Raw genomic sequence first — 24,573 nt, 5'->3', positions numbered from 1 at the left:
CTTTACCTGAATCTGTACAGGGGCTCTGAAAGGTGTAAATCTGCCCCGCATTCTTCTATTCCACAAAGCAACATAAAGTCAGCTCATTGGTCAGTGTCATTGTCTCTATCAATACAATTATTTAATTATTTATACAACTTTATTTAGAAACCTTTATAAACAGTTTTAGATTTTTTTGGAGTGGGGCCTGATCAAAAAAGGACTGCAGAACTGGTCTTCTACAGAAAGCATTATATTTCGATACCAAGTTCCATGTCTTGTGCAATGTAAATGTGTGTACATAACAGCACACAGCAGCTATAGTATATCTCAGGTAACTGAAAACAGACTTCTGTACTGGGAAAATCATAGGCCAGGTATCAATTCTACCTTTGGCTTGGTACAATAAGATCTAAAATCCTCTGCTGCAGAGAACTTTATTAATTCTCTTTGACATTGAATAAAATGGTATCTAGTTTATACACAGTGGCCAAAGTCTACAAAAATATCTTGGAAACTTCCTATTCAGATAAATAGCTTCCTGTCCAAATAATTTTCATAAATGTTTCATGACACCTAAGGTATGGATTTTAGGTACTTTCTTTAAGTTGAAAATGAGTTTGGGGTAGAATATTGGGTGGTTAATCAGAGACTGGTTTGGGCTTCAGTGTGAGATGAATGTACAAGACATGTTTGCCCATGGATAAAATTAGGAAAAACGATCAGTTGTTAATGTCTGACTATCCAGTCACTGTTGAAAACCTGCCCAGCCCAAGCATTCAACCTCTTTAGGAGGATCAGTGCTGCATAAATGGCTGCCATTTTTTCACAGACTTAGGTTACCTGTGCCTGTGGTTCTTGGGAAGATGCAATAGTTCCTGAAAACAGAAGAGAAACTAGACTTATTTTCTATGGCAAAACAAGAGGTTAACTTCTAGCAGATGGTCTTCCCATTCTGAAAATTTGTAATGACTTGACCAAGAGTCTACTGAAGTGAATGAAAATATCTGTATGGGCAGATTTTGCACCACAGCTTTTGAGTCAAAACAGGTTATTATGTGTATACAAGGAGATGTTCGTTTATTAAGATAAAAAATTTTTTAGGCTATTTTACTGTATTTGAGTAAAATACTGTAAAAAAGAACAAAAAGTTTGAGAAAGACACAGGGAAGGAGCAGGAATGAACAAAACTTATATGCACTCTCTTGTGAAAGAAGATAATGTATGACATTGTTGAGTGCATTGGTTGATTTAAAAATCAGGCTGTGAAAGTTTTGATTGGGTTGGGTTGATCTCAGGTGCAAATATAACAAAATGTCCAGAGGTCCACAGTGTTTGTCTTTGATCAGGTGATTGAAAACTAAGCAAGCAAAATCTTAGACCTCACCAAGACTCAGTATCATAAGGTCCTGGCAAATATTGCATTTATAGTGTGCTGAACATGTTAATCGTGCTGTAAATTGCACCAAGTCAGATATCAACCAAATTATGGCACCACAAAATAGCAAACAAGATCCAAAAGTGTTCCATATATAATGGAGAACAGCTTATGGCTAGTTTGTATGGCACTTCAAATTGAATGCAAGGCATATGTCCCAAACCCAGGACCGCCCAGCCAATGCTGACAATTAGCTGATTGTTGGCATCAGCATCAGGCAGCCCCACATCTCAAAATGGACCCAGGGCTGCCTGAGGCCAATGCCAAAAAATTTCTGATTGCTGGCATTGGCCCTGGACAGTCCCAATTCTGGAGCTAGGCATTTGTGGGGTATGAGTTAGGGGCAGCCTCTGGGTCCAGGACACAGCTCCCCGCTGCCCAATCTGCAGCTGCCAGGGGCTAGTATATGCTTGAAACTGTCTTATAAAGAAAGTGCAAATAAAATTTTCCTAAGCTATGGGGGATGAATATATTCAAAATGTTTGCTTTGTTCTATCTAAAACCTGTACAGACAAAAGGACAAGGAGAAAATGTCCCATCAGAAAACAAAAATTGGACCTATTATGAGAAAATGAAGTTTGTTTTGTTTTCCTGACTAGGCCATCTGCCTGCAGCAATTGTTATTGCTAACTAATCGCAAACAAGAATGTGTCTGCATTCATTGGTTGTTTTGGTATACTTTTGCAACATAGGCCAGAATCTCAATTTTGAGCCAGACACATTGTATCATTCAATTGACCCCATGACCTGGATTTTTGCCATATACAGCTTTCTGAGAACTCTATTGCTGGTGGGGGATTGGAGGGGCTCTCAGATGATAGAGACAGCTGACAGAGAGGGATCCTGCGTCTGCTGTTCCACCCCACTCCAATATAGGGGATATTTAATGGAAAGGAAAGGATCTCTATTAGAGTACTCTTGTGTACCCACCGTACAGAACCAGTTGTGACTGTTTCCCTGATTCTCACTCTTCTGTGATGAACAGAGGTCTGATTCAGAAGATATTAAAGCCCCATATGCTTTGCTGTTTTCTTTTTTCCCTATTTGTCTAAAATAAAATTAAACAAAACCACCTTCCTTCTTCCTATGATTGTTTAAAAACTTCCAAAAGTTTTACTTAAGTTGGTTTTAGAAAGATGTCTCAACCAACCCTTTGATCTGCTAAATTTTGAGACAATTCATATCCGGAGATGAATTTCTCAGCTCGGGTCTATCTTGTTTGCTTTTCTTATACAGCAAAATCCCCTTGTAACTGATACATCTTAATGCTTAATGCAATTCCAGTCCCTTTTCCCATAGATCAGAACTATTGCAAAGAGATATCATCACAGGTGACAGTAAAATTCTTGTCAGCTTCAATACTTTCTATACTAAAAGACACAGAACAGGCAAGGAAAAAAGTGATGTTAAGGTGCGTAGCGGGTGCACACGGGTGCACATGCACCCCCTAAGCATGGTGGTGCACCCCCTATGAAAAGGCGCCACCGACACTGCCGGCAGCGCTGGTGGGCAGTCACCGCTCACCTCCCCACCCCTGCTGCCAACACCACCAGCAGCATCTGTGGGTGGTCGCAGGTTGTCGGTCAGCGCTTGCCATCCCCCCCTCCCGACAGCACTGCAGCTGCCTGTGGCAGCTCTCCACTTACTGCTGCCACACTCGTGCCTCTGCCAGTACTGCTGCCACATGTGGGAGCTCATTGTGCCCCCCCCAGCTTCCAGGGGCACGTGGCATTCATGGGTGCATTCATGCACTGTGACAAACCCAGTGCTCTAAAGTTATTGTGGGTGGTCCCTGACAGTGTTCCCTCTAAGCTGCATGGTGTGCATGGCCGCACAGGTGCCTGGCAGCGTGGCATGAGCGTGCCTGTGTGGCCACGCACACTGCGTAGCTTAGAGGGAACGGTGGTCACTGAGGGCACTTTTACATATGCTCTGGGCTAGTGGGGAGTGCCTTTTAATTAGAGTGCTTCTCGGGAGCTGCTCTAATGAAAATACCCACAGCATTTCATGGATTCAATGTCCTGTATTTCAAAATGGTGGCAGGACTCCTTTAACTAAAGTTTATTCAATGAGCATCAGTTAAAGCACCTCTGCTGCCATTATGAAGCACGGGAATGCTGAACACATGAGATGCTGCAGCACACTACATGTTCTGATTACAGTGCTCCAGCAGACTCGATTAATCAGAACGTGTTGAACCACGTGGATAGGTGCCCCTCAGGGCACCTATCCCAGTTTCATCAAGTATGTCAACAGAAGTGTGAATGATGTTTTATAGCATGACACAGAAGTTATTTTCTTGAGAGAATAATAACCACATCATTAAAGAGTGACATTCAAATGCTGGACATCACAACATAAAGAGAACTTGACCTGAACATTAGCATAGGATCTTTGGTGGGTGAGCCAGTTACTAATTAATAAACAAAAAGAAATAAATGCATAAAATGACCCTTTTCATTGCAACTAGAATTCCTTTAGGATTTCAATTTTCCGTAAAAATAAGACAAGGGCAGCATATATATTCACTGTCCTTCAGATATGTAATAGCCTATATCATTCTGAGAAACGCATAATATATTTGGTTTTGATTCCTACCTGGCAAAAATAATTCTTCCCGCATTTTTGCTCTGGCTTGTTCAGAAAAGCACCTTTTCTTCAACCATTCAGCCTCAAATTCACTGGTGTGTTCATTTGGCCATATAATATACACCTTATACAATAAAATAAACTGCATTAAGAATGAGATCATCAATAAGATCTACCTGAAATAGTCCCAAAAATATATAAATGTAGTCAGACTCCTAGAAATAGGAATTAAATGTGTCATCAGATATATTGGAATTATTTGCCTCTTCCTGGCAACTTCTGCTGACTTAACAACTACAAATACTTTCAAAAGCTCAACTGAGCACCAGCCACATTCCCCCCCAACCCTCTTTTAAAAAAAAAATCAGTTTTTAAAGCAACAGAGTGGAAAAGTGATAGAATTCACTGACTTGTGCTAGATGCCTTCATTCTGGATGCTCTGCTTAACAAATATGCTGTGAATGGGAAGAAGCTTTAATGAGGTGTGACAATGAGGAAAAGGTTGGAAGAGAATGACAACAACTTGGGAAGTATGGGGACAACTTCAAGGAAGTGAAGGAGAAAGATGAGAAAAAGATGACTGGAAGGGAGAAAAATTAAAATATACACTATTCATTTGTAAGTGTCAAGTTCTCTAAAAGGCTAAGTACAGACAGTCAAAAAGCCCGCGGCTGAATCAATTCAATCTTTGAAGGTTAGTCTAAGCTGCATAGATTGAACCGATAAGCAAGTGAACAGACATTCACTTTTGATTCTGGAAATATAGCCACATGCTTGCAGTGGCCCAGGCCAGAAACTGTGGGGTGCTACAGCATGCCCCCAGCTCAGCTGGAACAGGCAGCTTGGGCCAAGGCTAGCCCTCTCGTCCTGTGAGTGGGGGGTTTGTGGGGAGGTACAAAGCCTCCTGGGATGCTGGAGGACTGTGAATTAATTTGAATGTGGAGGGGATCTGGGACAGAAGTTCAAGAAATCAATTTAACTTAAATCAGTTAAGTATGATACTACATCCATCCAGGTTTCTCTTAAACCAGTTTCAGCCATTTTGAAAGTGGTTTAAGTGCACTGAACTTCTGTCATGTTAATGATATGAACCAGCTTCCGATCACTTATACTGGTTTATATTTAATTTCTGTCCCTAGCCAACGTGTTTACATGCCTTTTTTGTTTTGGTGCTCTTGATTGCAGCTAATTGTGTTCACTATATGCTGAATGGTCAGACTCTGCCAGTGACTGACCTCCATTATGAATTTGTATTTTGGTAGCACTCAGTAGCTTCAATTAGGATTGGCGTCCCATTGTGCCATGCAGTACACAGAGAAAGATATAATCCCTGGTCTTGATACACTTAGCATCTCATAGCACCTCATTTCTTTCTGCTAAAATAGGAATTTACTTAATACAATTCAGAAAGATAACAGCACTAAAATTTAGAGCATGGAACCAGAAATTCCTCAGCATTGGCCCTAGTGCTTCCATGGATTTTTTCTGTTACCTTTGGCAAACCATATAAACCAGGGGTATCAAACTTGTTGGGCCCCATGGGCTGGATCTGGACCATGGTGCTTCTCACAGGCTGCATGACCCTCAAACCTTGGTATTAATCCTGTCATTTCAGAGTTGCTCCAGAACTCAGGGAGTTAATGCTGCTTCTGCTTACCTCTTCCTTTTCCCCCTGTTGTCAGTTTTACACTAAAAACCCAATTGTGGTGGCCAGTAAGGTGGGGGTGGGGTATGAACATGCCATTAACTCCCTGGTTAAATAGTTAACACCATAAACTGATCAGAAAGTCAGTATATAGGCTACTAGACTATTTTTTCTCTGTGATTCCATAAAGGAGCAAAGGTTGGTGGGGGGAGGTTATAAGTTAAGGAGACAAACACAGAGGGAGGGTGGGCTTAGGGAAATGAGAAACTAGGAGAATGAGTCTTCAGTTCTATCAGCCCACCAACTTCTGATGGCAAAGGAGTACAAGTAGGAGGAAAATCATTTTATACTATCTAAAAGCAGAAATCTGGTTTTCTGTTTTCCATCGTTAAAACTTACTAGAGTAAGAAAGATTAAGATCTTGTATTTGGATTGCTCAAATGACAATAGTTTCTAAACATCCCACAGAAATGCAGTATAGCACTGAGATCTGTGGATAGCATGAGTGGGGCATATCCTGACATTCATGTTGCAGTTTTACTGTCTATTGCTAATTAAAAATTAGCAAGCACTGTATTATTATATACAAACCATTTAAGAGTAAAATATATTTAAAAAAATACCTTTTTTCTATCTGTCAAAGTGATGCCCTTCACCCCAATGTCAACATCTAGGTCTTCAAAAGGCAGTTTGCGGGCTTTAGCAGAGTGCAAGAAGCAGTCAGGACACTGGCAGTTGTCTCTTAGCCACACAGAAGGGTAAAGGCTCTTGCCCCCGTCTTCCCAGTGGATACAGACAAAATGATTGGCATCAAGAGCTTCCACTTTCTGAATTCTTGCATTCATGTTGAAAGGCTGAGCTGCTTGAACTACTCCAGCTGAATGCTGCAAGGGTGTGGATCTTGTTATAATACTCCTGCTCTTCTGTATTAGCAGCGAAACACGTGGACAGTCTTGATAGACTTTGGACCTTAATAGGTAGTTACCCACAGCAGTCCACATTTTGATTAGCCTTATGCAATCTTCAAAGGATGAATGCCTTTGTAGGATTTTCACTACATGCAATAAATAAGAACACAATAAATTATTGAAAGAATAATGATAAAATAAGGACAATAAAAAAAAGGAAAAGAAAAAGAGAGCACCCTGTTTCTGCCCTGCCCTCTTTTCTCTTTCCCTCAACTCTTAGGAATACATATTCTCCACCATTTGTACATTTTGACCTGAGGAGAAAAATATATTTAGGCCCACATTTTTTTTAAAGTGACTCAGAAACTTTGGGTCTGACACTGCAGACTCCTTTAGAAGTTGCTGTTATTGGTCCTCCTTCCCCAGCACATTTTCACCTGCTAGTTGGTGAAACCCTCATGAGCCTGTCCCACCATGTAGTGTGCAACCCTTGTCAATCCAATCACGTTTTGTCATCACCCACATACTTAACCTTCAGACTTCCCACCCAGCAAATCACTGTCATCACCAGTGTTTTAAGTATTTTGATGAATGAGTGGGACTTGTCAGCTGGCTGAAAGCTCTACTTCCTCTAAACAGAACTGTAACATGGGTACAAGCATGAATAGGGGAGGGGATTGGTTGCTTCTCTGTTCAGACAGCTTAAAAAGGATTTATCTCTAAGGCATCACCAAATAGATATCACCAAATAAAGGGGAACAGTTGTGCTGGGACATGTCCCAGCACAGCTGATTCATTTCTCTGGGTGAAGAAAAACATTGTCTGGTATCCCACCCATTGATCTTATGGGACAATGGGTGGCATGCTCTCCCCTTCCTGAGACGCACCTAGGCAATCTCTCCATGGTGCATCCCTGGAAGCAGGGAATCCTGATATTTCCTGCTTCCAGAGCCATGCCTTGGAAATCCTAGGGGTGTGTCTCTGGACATAAGGAAACCTGAGCAGGCAGTCCTGAGGCTTGAGGGGCCTGATCCTGCATGGGAATTCCCAGGACATGCAGAACCAAGCCCCAAGAGCACCTGCCTGGTGCAGCTGGAAAGTGTGGCCAGCTCACTTGCCTATATTTTCCCAACACAAAACAAATAGACATCCCCTGCAATAAAGTGGCATAAATAATTATTACTATTAAATAATTATTATGATCACACTGCGTCATGGCAAAGAGTATGGACGTCTATATGCTTTTGCTTTGTGCCACCATAAAAATGTTTATGACGACACAAAGGTGATGTTTGTTTCCACCCTAACTTCCTCCACAGCAATCAACCTAGCCACCTTTTACTGTCAGCCAGCAGCTCCTGCTCCTGTCTTCTACAGCCGATTCTTCCTATAGCTGTAGGTAGACTGAATCCCTCACTTTAGGCAATACAGCTCCATACTTGTCCTTCAAAGAAAAACAAGCTCAAAATTTAACCTTCAAAAGCTTTTGGCCTAATGAAACAAGCTGTGAACTCTTAGGTGTACAGGTTATAATTATCCCTTTTAAGAAGAAAATGACTAATGATAGGATGTATTAATAAAAAAGCAACTATCCTCTATTTGGTCTTTTAAAAATGCTTATAATTATATTTCAAGTGTGTATTTGAGCCTTAGCAGCCTTCTGGTTTCAGCTAGATTTATGGTTTGCTGTTTGGCAACACAAGGATGTATATAGAAAGGTGTGTATTTCACAACAAATATTTAGAGCAGTGTTGTTGACTGATGGAATACAGAGAAAAATACAAGAGGAATTTGACCAGCAAGAGCTTGTTGTTTTCCTGTGATGTGTGTTGCTTCACTGATGCCTGTTTACACACTGATAAATAACTCAGTCCCTAAAATGCATGCCAAGCAGAATCTAATCTGAAATATATGGCAGTAAGGCTCTCCAATGATATAGAATGGACCTCTAACGCACAAAATAAAACAGAGGTAACTGACCATGTCATACATAATTGTCCAGAAGACGTACTAATTCTTCTGTAAAATCTCCAGATAGGTATATTTTGTTGAAGAGGGGACATCTATAATAATTTTAAAAAGACTGGATTTGAGAGGCACCCGATATATCTCCTCTGTGTGTGATAACAGACATACAGATGCCTGTTTTTATTTTCATGGTTTTTATAACTGATATTACTATTCACAAAACCCTATTGTTTTATCAGATGCATATGCTTTCACTATTCTCTATACAACCTCTTGCTGGGTTGAGCACGTATTAACTGAGTTCCACCATACCCAGAACAGGAAAGCTTGTACTCTTCCTGGATGTGCTGCATTTCTTCAGTGTGCAGAAGACTTTTGTTTCTAGTACCAACATTCTGACTTACACACAAACACAAAATTCTTTTAAACTTCACATTTGGATCACAATTACTTTTAGAAAATGATGCAAGATCTATCTCTTTATGTGTGTCTATCCCAATCAAGAAGTTAGAGCACAGTCCCATCTTCTCAGGGAGTTAGAAATAGCCTACACAGTTCTGAAATGTATGCACACTCAGACCTCTATATTTATTTTATTTTCAGTACTGTGGGTGCAACTGATACAGCCTTTGAGCAGAAGCATAACTGGGCAGTACTGAGTCTTGGGCACTACTAAACCCCCTGTACCCTGCATCTTCCCTGCAATGGCCCTGGCTCCAGCTCCAACAGCAGGGACAGTAGAGAAGCAGTAGAAGTGGGTAGACAGTGGTTCTCTGCACTGTGGGAGATGTCATCTTTTTTTGCTGCCAATATACATATTGAGCAGCCAAGAAAACACTGGCTTTCAGCAGCAAAAAAGGAGGTGACTTCTTCCTTGGTACATCCCGCTACAGTTCCTGCAAGGTACATCACCATCATAACTCTCACTCCCTACTGACTGAATCAGAGTCATTGCAAGGAAAGTGCCAATGGTGGGGAGGGTGGAATGGAAGGTGATGCATCATTCTTGCTTCAGTTCTGCCCTACACACACACACTTATGCAGTGCCAGCGACTTGTATTTTCCTTGTCCCCCACATTGTTACACGACTGTCTCAGTTCCCTGTCAAAAGGGAGGAATGTCTGTTTCACAGCCTACAGGTAAACCAAACATTCAGTTGGTCTGGTATCTCTACCCTGCCTTCTGCCAAACATCAATGTGTTGCATTGACTACAGCATGTTTAGCATGAAAAACAATTCTGTTTCAACTAATGTATTCTTTTTCAAAGATAAAAATATCACACACTGCTTTTGAAATGCAGCGATCTACTTTGTGGGACTACTGTAAACTCTCCCAATCCTTTGGCCCCCCATTTGCTTGTGTAAATCTGGAGTGTCTACTGAAGTCAATGGAATTACACTGCTAAGCTAGGGACAGACATTCAAAAAGCTTGAGCTTGAATTGATTCAATCTTTTCAGGTTAGTCTAACCTAGCTAGGCTGAACTGGTTATTAAATGGAAGACATCTGCCCTGGACCGAAGAAATGCAGGCACATGCTGGCAGTGGCTCAGGCTAGAAGCTGGGGGATGCTACAGCAGCCCTCCCTTCCCTTGCACAGTGCTGAGCTGGGGGGGGAGCATGGCCAGGCCCTGGCAGGATGCTCAGACTAGGAAGGGGTTCCCCCCCTCACCATTGATAACAGAGCATTTAGTTACACAGCACAGTTACACAGGGATTTATTAGCATTTATCAGCCTGTCAAACAAAACAAAGCTTCTCTCATTAGTTCAAGCTTTTCTTAAACAACTTTTCCCATGGAAGGAACAGAGGGATGTTACCAGCTATCTGTTGATTAGCTCCAGGAAGCCATAAGTGGACACAGTCCTGTCTGTCTTTGTCCTGTCTGGCACAGCACAGACTGTAGCCAGCATATGGTATGGAAGCTAATCCGGAGAGGTGTCTGTGTAAGGCAGAGGGGAGGGGGAAATCCCTTCTTGAGCAGGGAGTGGTGTGGGGAAGGGAGCAGGGAGAAGCCAGGCAGGTGCTGATGTTCCTGCTGTCTCTGCCAGAGCTCCAGCCAGGAAACAGAGAGCACAGAGCCACAGCCAGGGTTGCAATCTGGGATGCTGGGGGACTCTGGTTTAAGTTAAACCAGGAAGGGGTCTGGGACTGACATTGCATAAACCGGTTTGACCCAAATCAGTTAAGTCTGATACTACATTCAACCAGGTTTATCTCAAACTGGTTTCAGCCATTTTCAAACTAGTTTATGTGCACTGAACATCTGTTTTGTTATAGGTTTAAACCAGTTTCTGATCACTTAAACCAGTTTATGTGTAATGTCTGTCCTTAGCCCTAATGACTTCTGACTCAGGCCCTACTTCTACTATGATTCAGTGTGTCAACTATTTGGAAAGGATCTCTGGAATAGCTGAAAATGGCAAAAATATTTCCTTTGTGAAGTTACTCATGTATTTTCTAAATTCCCAAGTTGTGATCATCAAATCACTCTGCTTATTGTTTCAACTTGAAGCAGTAGCCTACATTAACCATCTATGGAAGGCAGTGGTGCAATGAATGGACTGTTTATGGTTTTCCTTGAATGATAGGGTGGTGTCTTCTTTAAAAAACAAAAGCCAACTGAAGCCAACAGATAATTCTGTTGAAAATATGGCTGCCATGACATAACATTTTACAATTCTTAACACTAAGGTACTGAACATAAATTAACTGGCATCAGCATGAACAAGCCAAGTAAGTACTACTCTGATCTTGTACATGGCAAATTTAAGGTCATATTTTACTCAGTTATACCAGTAACGATCTGGACTCTCTGTATTTCCACCAGCATAAGTGAAAACAGAATTTGGGCAGCAACTTGCAGGAAGTAATCATTATTACTGGACTACTTATTATGAACATTTTTATTATGTTCATTGTTGTATTACCAAAAGCCTCCCATTATGATCAGGGCCCAATGCAACTAGATGTTGTGTAACTACATGCAGAGAAACTTATGCCCTGAAGAGATCATAACCTAAAGCAGGACAGAAAGAGAAAACTAAACAGAAAGTTGGCAATAGGACCAAGAAATGGACCTCAGGAGCTCCCAGTTCTGAATTTTATGCTCAGACTGTTAGACTACAGCCAAATTTATTTTAAAAGATCACTGAAGCTATTGCTTGGAACCTATTACTTATTGCCATAAGAATATTTTTAGTACATTATTCAAGGTAGTAATAATTTCAAAATATCTTGTCAATTGCATTATTTTATATGTGTAACCCTTCTACTGGGTACCAGTTGGCAGCACAAGGACCAGGTTTACGTTTTTGGGGTACCTCACAAATTATACCCGTAGCTTGAGCCTCCACCCAGAAACTTTGGGAACACTAAATTAATGACTAGGGTGTCCTGCATAAACAACCCCTCCCCCCTTGCAAACAGTGTAACCAGAAAACAGATTTAATACAGAAAACAGAAGAAAACACAAAATGTGAAACACTACTAATTATACAACATTGTCTAAAGGTTGTTTTGTGCCAGGGGAAGCTGGGTCCTTCCTTGGAGCAACGGGCCCCTTGGTGCTGTTGGAGGGATAGTTGCATGGCAATTTTTGCTCTCACGGAGAGGTTGTGCGTAGGGGGCAACTGCAGCTCCAGACAGGGACAGCACGGACTGTAGCCAGAATATGGTATCGTAGCTAATGCCTGAGCCACTGCCAGCATATGCCTGCATTTCTTCGGTCCAATTAAACGGATGTCTTCCGTTTAATGCACCCTGCACTTCTGGGCTCGATTATATGGCCTGATGAAATGAAAACTGCAGGAAAAACTCCAAAGGAACCAGGGGCTGATTCCCCCAAAACTGCTAGGATTAGAAACACCCAGGTTCCAACCCTGCTTAAGCTGCCAGGACTAAATCCTGGTCAGCAAACCCAAGGAATCAATACTCTTTGCCACAGTATTAATGCCTTAAAACCTTAAAAAAAGAAAAAAAAAAGGGGGGGGGGAGAAAAGGAGGAGAGACGAGTTCCCAGACACTCTCCTCTCTCTCCCTAAGCTTCCCTTTTTGCTATCTGCACTGCTTCACCCTTGGAGGAGACTTCACTCTTCAGCAGCAGCTAGCAGCTTCTCCTCCTCCAACCAGTCTAGCTCCCCTTATACCCCTTTGCATGACATCACCTGGCCGTGTCCAGTCAGGGAGCACCACACGCCAGTTCTTCTCCCAACCAATTGGTCTGAGGAATCGTCTGGTTCCCCTGGCCAATGAGGCCAGAGGGTTTTACATATTTTCCCCAGCTACAGACCCCAGCTTGCCATCTGTTGAGCATATGGTCAGAACAACAGGGGCCATCTTGCCCACATGAAAAAAGACTACACACAAAAAAACACAGTATACATATACCCAGTGTGTGTGTGGTAGGGAGCGTTACATATGTAATTTAGTTACAAACTGCTTTCAAAATGGCCAAAACCAGTTTACGATAAACCTGGATGGATGTAGTATCAGGATGAACTGATTTAGGTTAAATCAGTTTATTGAACTGTCCCAGATCCCCTCCACATTCAAGATAACTTACAGCCCCCCAGTATCACAGGATGCTTTGAACCTCCCTCACAACCCCTGCCTCACAGGGTGGATGGATTAGCCTTGGCCAGAGCTGTTTGCTCCAGCTGAGCAGGGAGGCATGCTCTGGCACCCTTGGCTTCTGGCCTGGGCCACTGCAGGCATGTGGCTGCATTTCTGGAATCAAAAATGAAAGCCTGTTCACTTACTTATTGTTTCAAGCTATGCAATTTAGACTAACCTGCAAAGACTGAATCAATTCAGCCTCGGGCTTTTTGACTGCTGTACTTAGTCTAGAAGTAACTATTACTGCAAGCTGAGTTAAAAGCATTGATATTTCAGGAGTTTCCATGCCACCCCATGCGCCCTCTCCCATCCCCTCAGTCTTCAGTCTCCTCCCAAAGCTGAAAAACAGGAAATAAGCATCCATATAATGTTATTTTACAACTGAAAACTTGTCCTGTAATTTACTATAAAAATTATTTGCCATGAGCAGAGAATAATAATTATGATTAATTCCAAAAGTATCTGATAATGCAGGAAAGATTCAAAATACTTTATCAGTATCTCAGATTTTCTGCATTTCTTTCTCCATATATTTACAATCAAAGCTATTTGCATAATGAAAAGAGAATCAAGATCAGGATATTTGTTTCTTAAGCATCTGCATGCTCCTGTTGTGCATTCCTTTCTCAAAGACCTAATTCTATATGAGATGAAAACAGCTGCCATGGGAATGTGGTCATGGGCACAGAATTATGATTGTAGGTAATATCTGATGAGATCTATTTCTCAGATTTATATCCTTAACCTTTTTTTAAATCTTCTCTTTAGAGGGAAGACAACATTTTTACCCTCCCTGGCTTTCATCTTTCATTCAGCCCCAACAACATCAGTGGATATCATAAGTTCATATAATTGTTGCCTGGCATTTGTGTGGCTGTTATCTGCTGTTATCAGTAGCTGTTAACAATATTTGTTATTGTTAGTTTTATGTAAACAAACAGTAAGGCAAAAAGTAAATTAGGTGTAAGAACAGTCAGCATAAATATTTTAAAATAGTATAGCTAAGATAATGTGAATTCTCTACTGATGCTATGAACTATATTAAAAATGGTTCAGGACCCTATAGGAAGATGCAGAACTCCATTCTTGAGTGATGGCTCTTATATAAAGATTCAGCCATGCCTGCAGTGCAATGAAATCTGAGTCATATTAGTGGTCAATTCAACTAGAACCAAGTCAAATACAAAAGAACCTGGTGCCACTTTTGGATTGTATTGGCAACTGGGATCTGGGACAGAAGAAAACCTGCATGAACTATATACAAACCATGTATGCCTTATAGGAAAACACAGTGGGCACATCTACATGTGCAATTAATGCATCTAAATTTTCTGCACAAAAAATTCAGATGCATTAAATTGTGCCCCCTGCACACATCTGGATGTGTGCCCATCAGGAGTAAATTTGCTTTAGACGGGAGCAGTTCAGTTCAGGGCTGCTCTTGCCCTACTCTGCGTCCCTGCAGCAGCAATGAGGAGCTTCCAGAAGCCAGGACAGATATCCCCACCCTGCGCAGATTGGGAGGGGTCTCCATGGGGCTGGCAGGTAACAGCCCACCAAGCCAAGACAACTCTACCCACCCCTTGTGGCCCCCTGCTGCCTAGGCTATCTGGTCACCATTTACGTGTGGTCTTTGGTGCATTAGTTTAATGCACCAATTTCTAGTACCTGTATCTACCTACATATCTACTGTGCAGTAATTGCTGGACACATGTAGATGATGACTTTAGTCTAATGCACACTATAGCGTTAGGTTAGATTAGTCTAATGCGCAGTAAAACGTTTCATGTACATACACCCAGTATGTGGCAATCATGTTAAACACACTGAGCCTGGTAATCCATTCAGAGAAATGAAGCTATGATGAAATGCAGAGACAAGTTACATACAGTTAAAACATGGAAATTATCTCTGCTGTTGACTGTTTTTCACTTTGTTAACATCAGTAATGTTTATTATTTTGTTTCTGCATATACACAGGCAAGACTATTGGGAGAAGTGCTCTCTACAGGATCAAATGTCATTTAAGTATTTGGATTTTGTCATAATCTAACTCGATAGATCATTTTGAATCAATATAATTAACACAGTAAACAAGATAGGAGCAGTTACCTTTGTTGATTTATATATTTAATTTTAAACCTGGAAGTAAAACTTCATGCTGGACAATTTACACATCTCTGAAAAATTATATAATGAAAAATGTCTAGAATTAAAAATACACTATTAACTGAGGAAAAGGAGGCCTCCTAAGTGCACAGACCAGGGATGGCCAACTTGTGGTATGTGTGCCACAAGCAGGTGCTGTGAGTGGCATGAGAGCCCCAGGCACTTGTGCTCACTGTTTTTTAAACAGATTCACATCACACAGTTTGAATCAAATTTCAATTGAAATTAAGGGTTAATAGATGATCAAAGGGGTTTGTCCCTTTCTTCACAGGTCAGCAGTGTGCTTAGCCAGGGCTGGCAGCTTAGTCAGGATGCTGATACTTAGTCACTATGAGGTGTTGGCACATTTGTCCTTATAAAGGTGTTACTGTGTGCCTGATAGCCTCTTTCCTGTTGCAAAAACCCAACTGAGTGTCCTTGGAGGGGACTGATATTTGCAATGCTTACCTGCATTCCTAAAAAATGCGTATCTGAGTTCCTAAGGAATGTTTTTCCTAAAAGCCATACATGATAATTAATACAGTTTAAATGGCCTAATTCAGACTGCACTAGCATGAAATAATTTTAATCCTCATTCAATGCAGATTAGTTAATTCGGACCAGAGCCAATTTTAATTCAGACTACAGAAGTCCACAGGTATATAGTGATGGCTGTACTCCAGATTAAACCTAGAAAAATGTCATGTCTATAAACAGCCTCAGCAAGAAGGGGTGCTGGAATGGAGGACAGGGGGCTCAAGCCTCTGGCTATGTGGAGGGGAACAGAGACAGGATGCTGCTGAGGTGAAATGTCAGGTGTCACTGATCCAGGTGAATCCTTCCGTGATGCTGCAGCCACTGCTGAATTCAGGACTTTGCATCCTTGCGGGGTTGCAGGGCTGGGAAAAATTAACCTGGCTAGCACACCTCTGTGAAATGGCACTTGGGAAGGTGGTGGAGTGGGGTTTAACTTGTTGTGTGCCTGCCTAAAAAGGTTGGCCATCACTGGCAAAACCTTTCTGAAGGTGAGAGGACCCAGGAGGGCTTGGAGCCTTTTCAGAAGGGCTTCAGAAGAGCAGCACCTTGTATGCTCCACTTGTTATGTGTGAATGAGCTAACAATAATTCAAATACAGTGAACCCACTCCAACTTTAATGCTCTTTCATGCAGGGTTAAAGTTGGAGTTACATTCGAATTGTTCTCAGCTTATTGATACATAACAATTATGATGTACCAGCTGTTGCCCTTCTGAAATGATCCCCTTTTGAAAGGGCTCCTGTGTCCATACCCTCATATCCATTATTAGGATGCCATTTTAGGATGGGAGTGTTTAAAAAATATGAAATGATATAGAAACATGCTGTGAATGCTTCTTTTGTATTAGTAACAAATTGTGTCAGGACACCAGCTTCACAAAGTGATACTTGGCAAGATAACACAGTTACAGTATTTCATACTGCACCTCTCCATAAAATTATTTTGGGACCAAAGGGACCAACAGCCAACTTATGATTGGTATATGTAGAAAAAGCACAAACATCAGCTCAAGAAACCTTTGCTTATTTATTATGGAAATCCCTCCCACAAAAGGTCAGGGACTGAATTACTGAAAGTGTTTGAACTTCTTTTTATTTTTTTTTAAAGAGCTGGCTGGTTTTGATTTTATGACTAATAATATTCTTTAGTAACACATATTAAAATAGGTTAATTGAATTTCACGCTTCACAGCCTAAAATGATTGCTGCTGAGAGCAGGAAGGAAAAGTTTCCCCTGCATACAGCAGTGTACAATAGCCCAGATGCATTGTGTATTCTTCTCTCCATCTTCTTTGAAGCATCAGACATTTGTCACTGCCAGACAGGCTATCAGATTAAATAAGATGCTAATTTGATGTAGTACAGAAAAGTCTGTGTTCCTAAGAATGTGAAAACTGTACTTTTCCCCAGGGTCAGTCTGGAAAGTTTGAGCTTAAGCAACCTCTTTTGAATGAAAGCAGTTCCACTCACAAAAATTGATCTCTAAAATTCTTATGTAATATTGACCCTTCTTTAATAAGGTACCAGTCTGGAAGGATGGTGTAAAGGTGAGAGACTGGAACATCTAGGCCAGTGGTTCTCAACCTTTTGGACTCCAGGAACCTTTTATTGGATTCAGGGTACCTGTCTATGATTTATGTGAATTGAGTGGTACCCAGTTTCAAAATCTAATTTATATATCATACTGCTTACTTCTTTGCAGAGGGGCTGGGTGGGGGAATCATTCAGGCAGGGCCTGGTCTCATCGACTTAGCTGGTTATCTCATCACACCTTGTAGCACCCTTCAAAGGATCTGCCAGCACTGGAGGGTACCCAGTACCCTGGCTGAAAATCACTGATCTAGGCCAATGATTCTTAGCCAGAGCACGGTGCTCCTCTGGAGTGCCATGAGATCCTTTTCAGGGTGCTGCACAATATGAGCACTGTTAGGGGTGCAAATACCAACACCTGATTCAAACTCTGACATTTCAAATTGGAATCCATAGTGTCGGAGCCACTGGCCACCTGAAGTCTTTCTGAGTTCATTGTTGCAGAGGAATTGCTCTATTTTGGCATAGTAAAAAACCAAAGGAAAGCTAATGGTAGTATTTTCAGATGGAAGAGGCAGAGGAGCCCTGTTTCAGGCTCACCAGAGTGCAGATATTTGGAGCTTGCTTGGGATTTAACGCTCTGATGTTGCAAGAGGGAGATGTTTGCACAAAAATCTCACTGGAGATTACAGCCTTGGCACAGGGCTAGCGGGGGCCCTTGTGCCCCTTGGCATCCCCCCACCCTCTGCCCCCTGCCTGCCATCCCCCAAGTGGCTGCATTTGGGGCTGTGCTGAATATGGCTTGGCATAGGGTTGCCAACCCTCCAGGATTGCCCTGGAGTTTCCAGGAATTAGATTTAAATCTCCAGAAGGCTGCTGAGAGTCACCAGGGAGATCAATGACGGGACATTCATGAAAATAAATATTAAATGGTAAATCCAATGTATACAGTAGTCCAGTGGATTTTTTAAAACATAACAGTAATGTGCATTTGCCTTCCTGACCTAAAGTCTACTCAGTGCAGTCATTCTTGTCATTACGGCATGTGCTGAAACAGCCCGGAATAGATTCAAATGGAGTTGGCAACCCTGGCTGGGCATGCATGTCCTGGGTATTGGGGTGACCGCCTCTCCCGGCCACCCCCCCAAGTGGCTGCATTTGGGGCTCCACTGAATATGGCTCTGACTTGCTTTTAGGGGGCCACAGACAAGGATCCTCCGGGGTGCCCCCCTCCAGCACCCGGGCTCAATCCTCCCTGCGCGGGGCCTGGCAGCCCGGGAGGGAGACCCTGCCCCCCCACGGCCCACACTCGCTTCCGTCCCGCCCGCCCGCCTGCGGTCCCTTCGCGCAGGGAGACGGCAAACCCAAAGACTCCCCGTGGGGCCCTCGCTCACCTGCCGGGCCCGGCCTCCCCCCGTGCTCGCGCCGGGCCCCGCGTCTGCCGCCGCTGGGGCTTGCGAGCAGGCGGCGAGGGGCGGTGCGGCCGGGGACGAGACGCCTGCCAAGTAGGGTAAAGGGCAGTCGGGCCCTGGCGGGCTGAGCTAACCGATGCCGTTTGCATTGCCCACGGGGCCCGCGGGCACCGCTGTCAAGCGGGGCTTGAACTGAGTAGCTTTCTACCAGAAGCTGTGGGTGTGGGTCGGGTCTTTTTGCACTACCAGAGCATTAGCAAGAGGGATCATCATCTCTGCTGGCAGCACTGCCAGATCCTGACTTGAGTCCTGCTTTTACTGAATCAGCAGCTCCCCAAGACCCGCTGGACCCATGTGCTACCAGGCTCCTAGTTGGGTTTTAGATCCATGAAGCCAGCCATCCTACACCACCACACGCAAGGCGGCTGGTCCCCTCACCTCAGACTCAATGCCCACACTTGAGAAGGGAGCATCTTCATTCATTGCATCTGGTCCTTTGGCTCCCCAGGCCACGGCACTGTGCGGTTGCTGTGGCTGAACAGAAAGCAGATGTGGTTACGTGCAGCAGGCTGGGCATGTCATCTGCACGTTCAGAAATGTTGGGCCCAAACCTGGGAGCTCAGCGGAGATGAAGCTGCCTGGTTAAAACGAAACAAAATACAATGTGCTTTTAATAAGATGGCTTTTAATACAGGTGCTTGTGCCCGAAAACTTGCAAAATCGTTTTTTTTCCCAGCTACTCAGTTGATCTAATAAAAGAGATCACATTTACCCAAGGAACTGCCTGCCTATGTCCTTAGACCAACAGGGCTGCAACCAAAACCCCTTTTTTAAAGGAGTAATAAAAGAACAAGACCACGTGAATTAGGTCATTTACTAGTGCTGATATCTTGTCATTTTGCTTGGTCTCAAAGTAATACAAGAAGCATAAAAGCATGCCTTAAAGCATGGCTTAATACTAAAGGCAGAAAACCACCTTCATGAAAATATTTTTTTTGTATTGCCTGCTTAATATCTTTCAGTTGCTTGATATCCATAGCTGGTAATTTCTCCATGGGGTAAGGGTGGGTGTAGTTCTTCATGAATAAGTGCAAAGTTTTGTTCCTTGTTAGTCTCCTATAGTTCCACTGTAGAGTTATGTCAGTCAGACAGATCTTTCACTTTTATTTTTACTTCTGACACGTCATCTCAACACTTTTGTGAAAAACCATGTATTGTAATGCCTGGGTGAAATCCTGGCCCCATTGAAACCAAATTTTAATTTTGCCATTCTTGGGTGCTGTCGCTTCACTGCCTGCAATGGAGTTATATTAACAGAGCACTTAACAGTGTTTGTCTATATGATAAAATGACCGCATCATCATCATAACTCATAGTGGTTTATGAACAACAAATAGTTCCCACAAAGCCTCTCACTAGGAAATTGAGGCATAGAGAAGCAGAGAGACTTGTCTAAAGCCTCAAAGAAATTTAGTAGCAAAGCTGGAAGGAGAATGCTTGTTATCAATTTGTCTTCAGTACAGTAGGCTGTTTCTTCAGCAGGATACCATAAAACACTATGCCAGTCCTGTTGAAATCTTAAATGGCTGGGGACCACTACCCCTGTGGGTTTGCACCAGCAGAGAATGCATGGCGCATGAGTTACTCTGCACATGTGGTCCCCTACCCCTGCTGCATTGCACATGCAGGTGCCTGGACTGCTCTCAGGTCTGCAGCACAGGCTTCACCAGCATGCAAGCTGCCTCATCATGCCCCATGTTACCACTTGGGGTAGAGGCAATAAGTGGTAGCTGCAGGAGAGAGGGGAGCCTGGAGATCCTGGCTGCTGCTTCAGCCAGAGTGATAGGGAGAGCAGCATCTAGGTGGGAGCCTGGGGCAGCAAATGAAAACCTTGTGGGCTGCTAGATGCACTGTATCATAAGGTCAGTCATAGGTTCGTAGATTTTAAGGGCAGAAGGGTCCATTAAGTAGGCTGACCTCCTGTATAAGATGTAAAAGAGAAATTCATGCAGTTACCTTTGCACTGGTCTCAATAGCTTGTGTCTGACTAAAATACATCTTCCAGAAAGGCATGCCATTTTGAATGAAGACACATAGAGATGGAGAATTGTACTTTCCTTATTGAAGCCCTTTTTATCAGTTAGGTCTCTACTGTTTCAAGAGCACCTATGCTGATTAACAAGCTGAGGTGATATGGAGCATAGGTCATTTTTAAAGCCATTCTATCGAGAGCCACTGTGTACTAGAGATCAAAACTGCAAATACAGATTGACACAGTTTAGGGACACCCTAACTGGTACATTTCAGGCACATCATTTCTTTCAGCCACATGTCCTTGAACAGCATGTGAAGTGAAGGATTGTGTAGGAATCTCTATGCCAGTTCAGTGCTAACAAGGAGTTAGTGTTACAGATGGTAGTATCATCAAACCACTGTGCTGGGTGCAACAAGCCAAAAAAAGGTTAGCTTCTTAAAAATAAATCTAAAAATATCAGTAAAATAAAACTTCCCTAATCTGCTGCTGGTAAGTACCACTTGAGCCAACAAATCTTTTAATGTGCTGTTCAGTTCAACGGTATGCTTCTGGTTGAGGGCATTTCTAATGAGACCAGGAGAGTGACACAAGTTGCTGGCTCAAATCTACCTGAGCTATAATGGTGAACAGTTCTTACTATGTTTTGCTTGTTCACTGGTCCATGTGCAATGTATTTGGTAATCTCACTTCAGTTACCCCTGGTCGGGCATCCAAATAAAACACAGTGATATGCCTTAATTGACATTCCCTGAGAGAAGCCAAATACTGAATAGGTAGCTGCTACTGGCATTAGTAATAGGGGCCGAGCTGCCAATCACTGGAGCAGCAGGTGAGAGTTGCCATGGCAGCTGATTGGGTCAGTTGACCGCCAGGGGCAGGGCCTGGCCTATATAAACAGCCAGGCCGAAGCCTAGCTGGCAGTTACCATCTAGTAGCCTGAGGAATAAGAGCTTTGCTGCTGAGTTGAGCCTAGTAGAGCAGCCTGACCACTCAAAGGGCTGCAATATGGCAGGGGGAGAGAGAACCCTGATTGAGAGACTTTACAGGAGAGCCAGGTGGGCCTAGATTCTGTGTTATAGCTGGTAGGCTGGTTTTGTGTTGCAGCCAGTGGGCTCAGGGCTTTATGTTTATTGTTGGGTTTGATGCTACACTGGAGGACCGGGTGAGGCTGTAGGGGTGTGAGGAGGCCTCATGGGAGCTCCCCAGTAGCTTGGGGGGGGGTTCCTAGTGCCCAGTAGAGGCACAGCAAGCGGTGCCAGCGAGGGCACAGTGATTGGTGCCACAGCTGGCGCGGTGGGAGAGCACCAGTCAGGTGCGGTGTGTGGGGGTTAAGACCCCAGCCCATGAGGGTGGTATTTTGCCCACTCAGGCGTAGGACCCTGAGAAGGGTCAGGGGGCCAGGCATGGCTATGGGCCACCTGAGCCCCAGAGAGGGCGAGAAGCGCGTATTGGGACAGGCCCCAGAGAGGGCGAGAAGCGCGGGGGCGCGAGCAAGGCTTAGCGGGGCGAAAGCAGGAAGAGCACGAGGCATAAGCCCGAAGGGGGAAAGTCCCTTAGGAAGCCCGAGATGGGGCGAGCCTAGGAGGAAGCCCCATAAAGGGGTGAGGGCTGGTGTAAGAGCCCAGAGTAGGGCGAGCATGCCAGTAGAGGCCCGAGGAGGGCAGGGAGCGCGGTTCAGAGCCTGAAGAGGGTGATTACACGAGCAGAAGTACCAAGAAAGGGTGCGCAGGACAGAGCCTGGAGAGGGCAGGGTGCGCGGGACAGCCCAGAGGGGGTGCGTGTATTGAAGGGCCCGGGAGGGGGCCACCACACTGACATAAGAACGTCTGGGACAACTGCAAGGCTTGGGGCGTGCTAAAGGGGAGGCAGGAGGCACGCGTGGCCCATAAAGCTGGGGTGCACCATATCACTCACTGGTGAACAGGGGCCAGTACAAAGATAGCACCGTGCACAAGGGGGTCGGAAGGCAGCCTCCCACTGATACTTGTAAGATCAAAGACGTGGCAGGCGAGACAGAGGGTGCGTTTAGGGCCCAGACTTGGCATGGTAGGGGCGCCAGGGGGATCACGGCCATCCCTGCGCCCCGCCCCGTGACAAAGTGGTGCATTGGCCGGGAAGGCGGCCGTGCACGGGGATAGAACCCGTGTCCCTGGAATAGGGAAGCGAATCCAGGGTGAGAACAGTAAAACGGACGTCGGTAGAATTTTTGTACCACAGGTAGGTGGTGGTCTGAAATAAGGACACCCATTGCTCAGGGTCCTTAGCAAGACTGAAGCCTGGGACCAAAGAGATAAGGTTAGAGTAGCCATGACCCAGGAAGGGATGATGGAAGGCCGAGGACCAGAAAACCTTGCAGGGTGGCAAGGGGAGAGTTAGAAGAGAAGGTGGCCCGACTAGAGCGAGAGCTGGAATTTGCAGAGGCCCAGAAGGAAGAAGCCAAGGCTATATCAGCCACCTTAGAGCGCCAGCTATCGCCGGGTAAAAAGGATGGGACGGCGAAAGAAATCAGGTGCCTCCTGGCAGCGGGGGCAGAGAAAACTAGGCAATTAGAACGGGTAATGGTGCAGGAAGCTAGGAAGAGTCAGGATAGGGAAAAAAGACTGCAGGGGATGCAGGTGGAGCTGGAGGCCTGGAGGGCACAGTTTCCTAAGGCCGGCACAGTCCCAGCAGGAACACAGAGAGATTTACAGCAAAGGCTGGAGGTAGCTAAAAATTTAATAGAGGCCCTACAAAAAGAAAACCGTAGCCAGCTAGATCAAATAGAGGATCTCCAAGAAGACCGGGAGAAATGGCAGGAGGGCTGTTTAGAGGCCAAGCAGGAGGCTAGACACCTCTGCGATGAGTTGAACAAGACCCATACCCTAACTGAGGAAAACAGCCAGAAGATAGTACGAGAAATGGAGAAGGTGAAAGTTTTTTATGGCGAACCATGAGGCGCTTTGCAGTCAGTGCCTATCCCTGGAAGGGGAACTGGCAGACTGTAAAAAAGAGAACGATGGATTAAGGTCTCAAGTGCAGGACATGGAGAGAGAACAGGAGCAGTGGCAGCGAGAAAGGCAAACCCTGAGGAGGAGGTGCAGAGACTGGAGGACAATAAGGAGAGGCTGCTAGAGGCAAATAGTCAGACAGCCTTGGAGCTCCGACAGTTTAAGGAGGTTGAGAAGGAAAGAGGGAAAGCAGTAATAGAGCAGGAATTGCAAGCCCGGGAGACCACGGATACCCTAAAAAGAACGCTGGAGGCTTTTGAGGGGCAAATAGCAGGGTATGTGGGAGACACCCAGTTTGAGCTCCAGGCAAGCGGGTTACTTATAGAAGCGCTGAAACAAACGGAAGCGCAAGTGGAGGACATCCAGAGTATGCTTACGTGAGGCCTGGAGAGGGAAGAGCTTGCCAGTCTCAAGAATCCAGGAGGCCCTAGGGAGGAAATTGGGTTAGGACAGAGGGGGAAGAATACCTGGGAAGGAAATCTCATAGTAAAGAAATTAGAAGTCTTACATAAAGAGACCCGGGCAGCCCTCCTAGAATACTGGGAACTGAAGTGGACCCAGTGGCAGGAACACTACTTACGGAAACTGAGTCAGTAGAACGCCAGCTGAAAAAGCTAGCATTGTTGCAAGGCAAAGGAGGAAGAGTAGCACCTAGCCAAGAGCAGACTGAGTTGTCAGACTTAGCCGAAGGCGGGACTGCAAAGAAAGATAAAAGGACTTCTTTGCGGAGGGGGACCCCATGTCCAAGGGATAGGGGCTGTATACAGGTAGGCTCGTGTCTAA

General features: G+C 44.2%; 1 protein-coding gene across 1 annotated transcript in view; it reads right to left on the bottom strand.

The window, feature by feature from the left end:
* BBOX1 (gamma-butyrobetaine hydroxylase 1) overlaps nucleotides 1-18,850 on the bottom strand; it is a 93,469-nt gene extending 74,619 nt beyond the window's left edge. Inside the window, exons 1-3 of the mRNA XM_019519490.1 lie at nucleotides 18,751-18,850; nucleotides 6,275-6,705; nucleotides 4,016-4,130 (exon numbers count right to left, since the gene is read on the bottom strand). Of these exons, the coding sequence (XP_019375035.1) occupies nucleotides 4,016-4,130; nucleotides 6,275-6,652 (493 nt within the window). The 5' untranslated portion in view covers nucleotides 6,653-6,705; nucleotides 18,751-18,850. The remainder of the gene's footprint in view (nucleotides 1-4,015; nucleotides 4,131-6,274; nucleotides 6,706-18,750) is intronic.
* Nucleotides 18,851-24,573: the final 5,723 nt, after the last annotated feature.

This window comes from Gavialis gangeticus, unplaced genomic scaffold (assembly GCF_001723915.1).
Source record: "Gavialis gangeticus isolate Ggan-Ray unplaced genomic scaffold, GavGan_comp1, whole genome shotgun sequence".
Taxonomy (NCBI): domain Eukaryota; kingdom Metazoa; phylum Chordata; order Crocodylia; family Gavialidae; genus Gavialis; species Gavialis gangeticus.
This window is presented reverse-complemented; position numbering and strand designations above follow the sequence as displayed.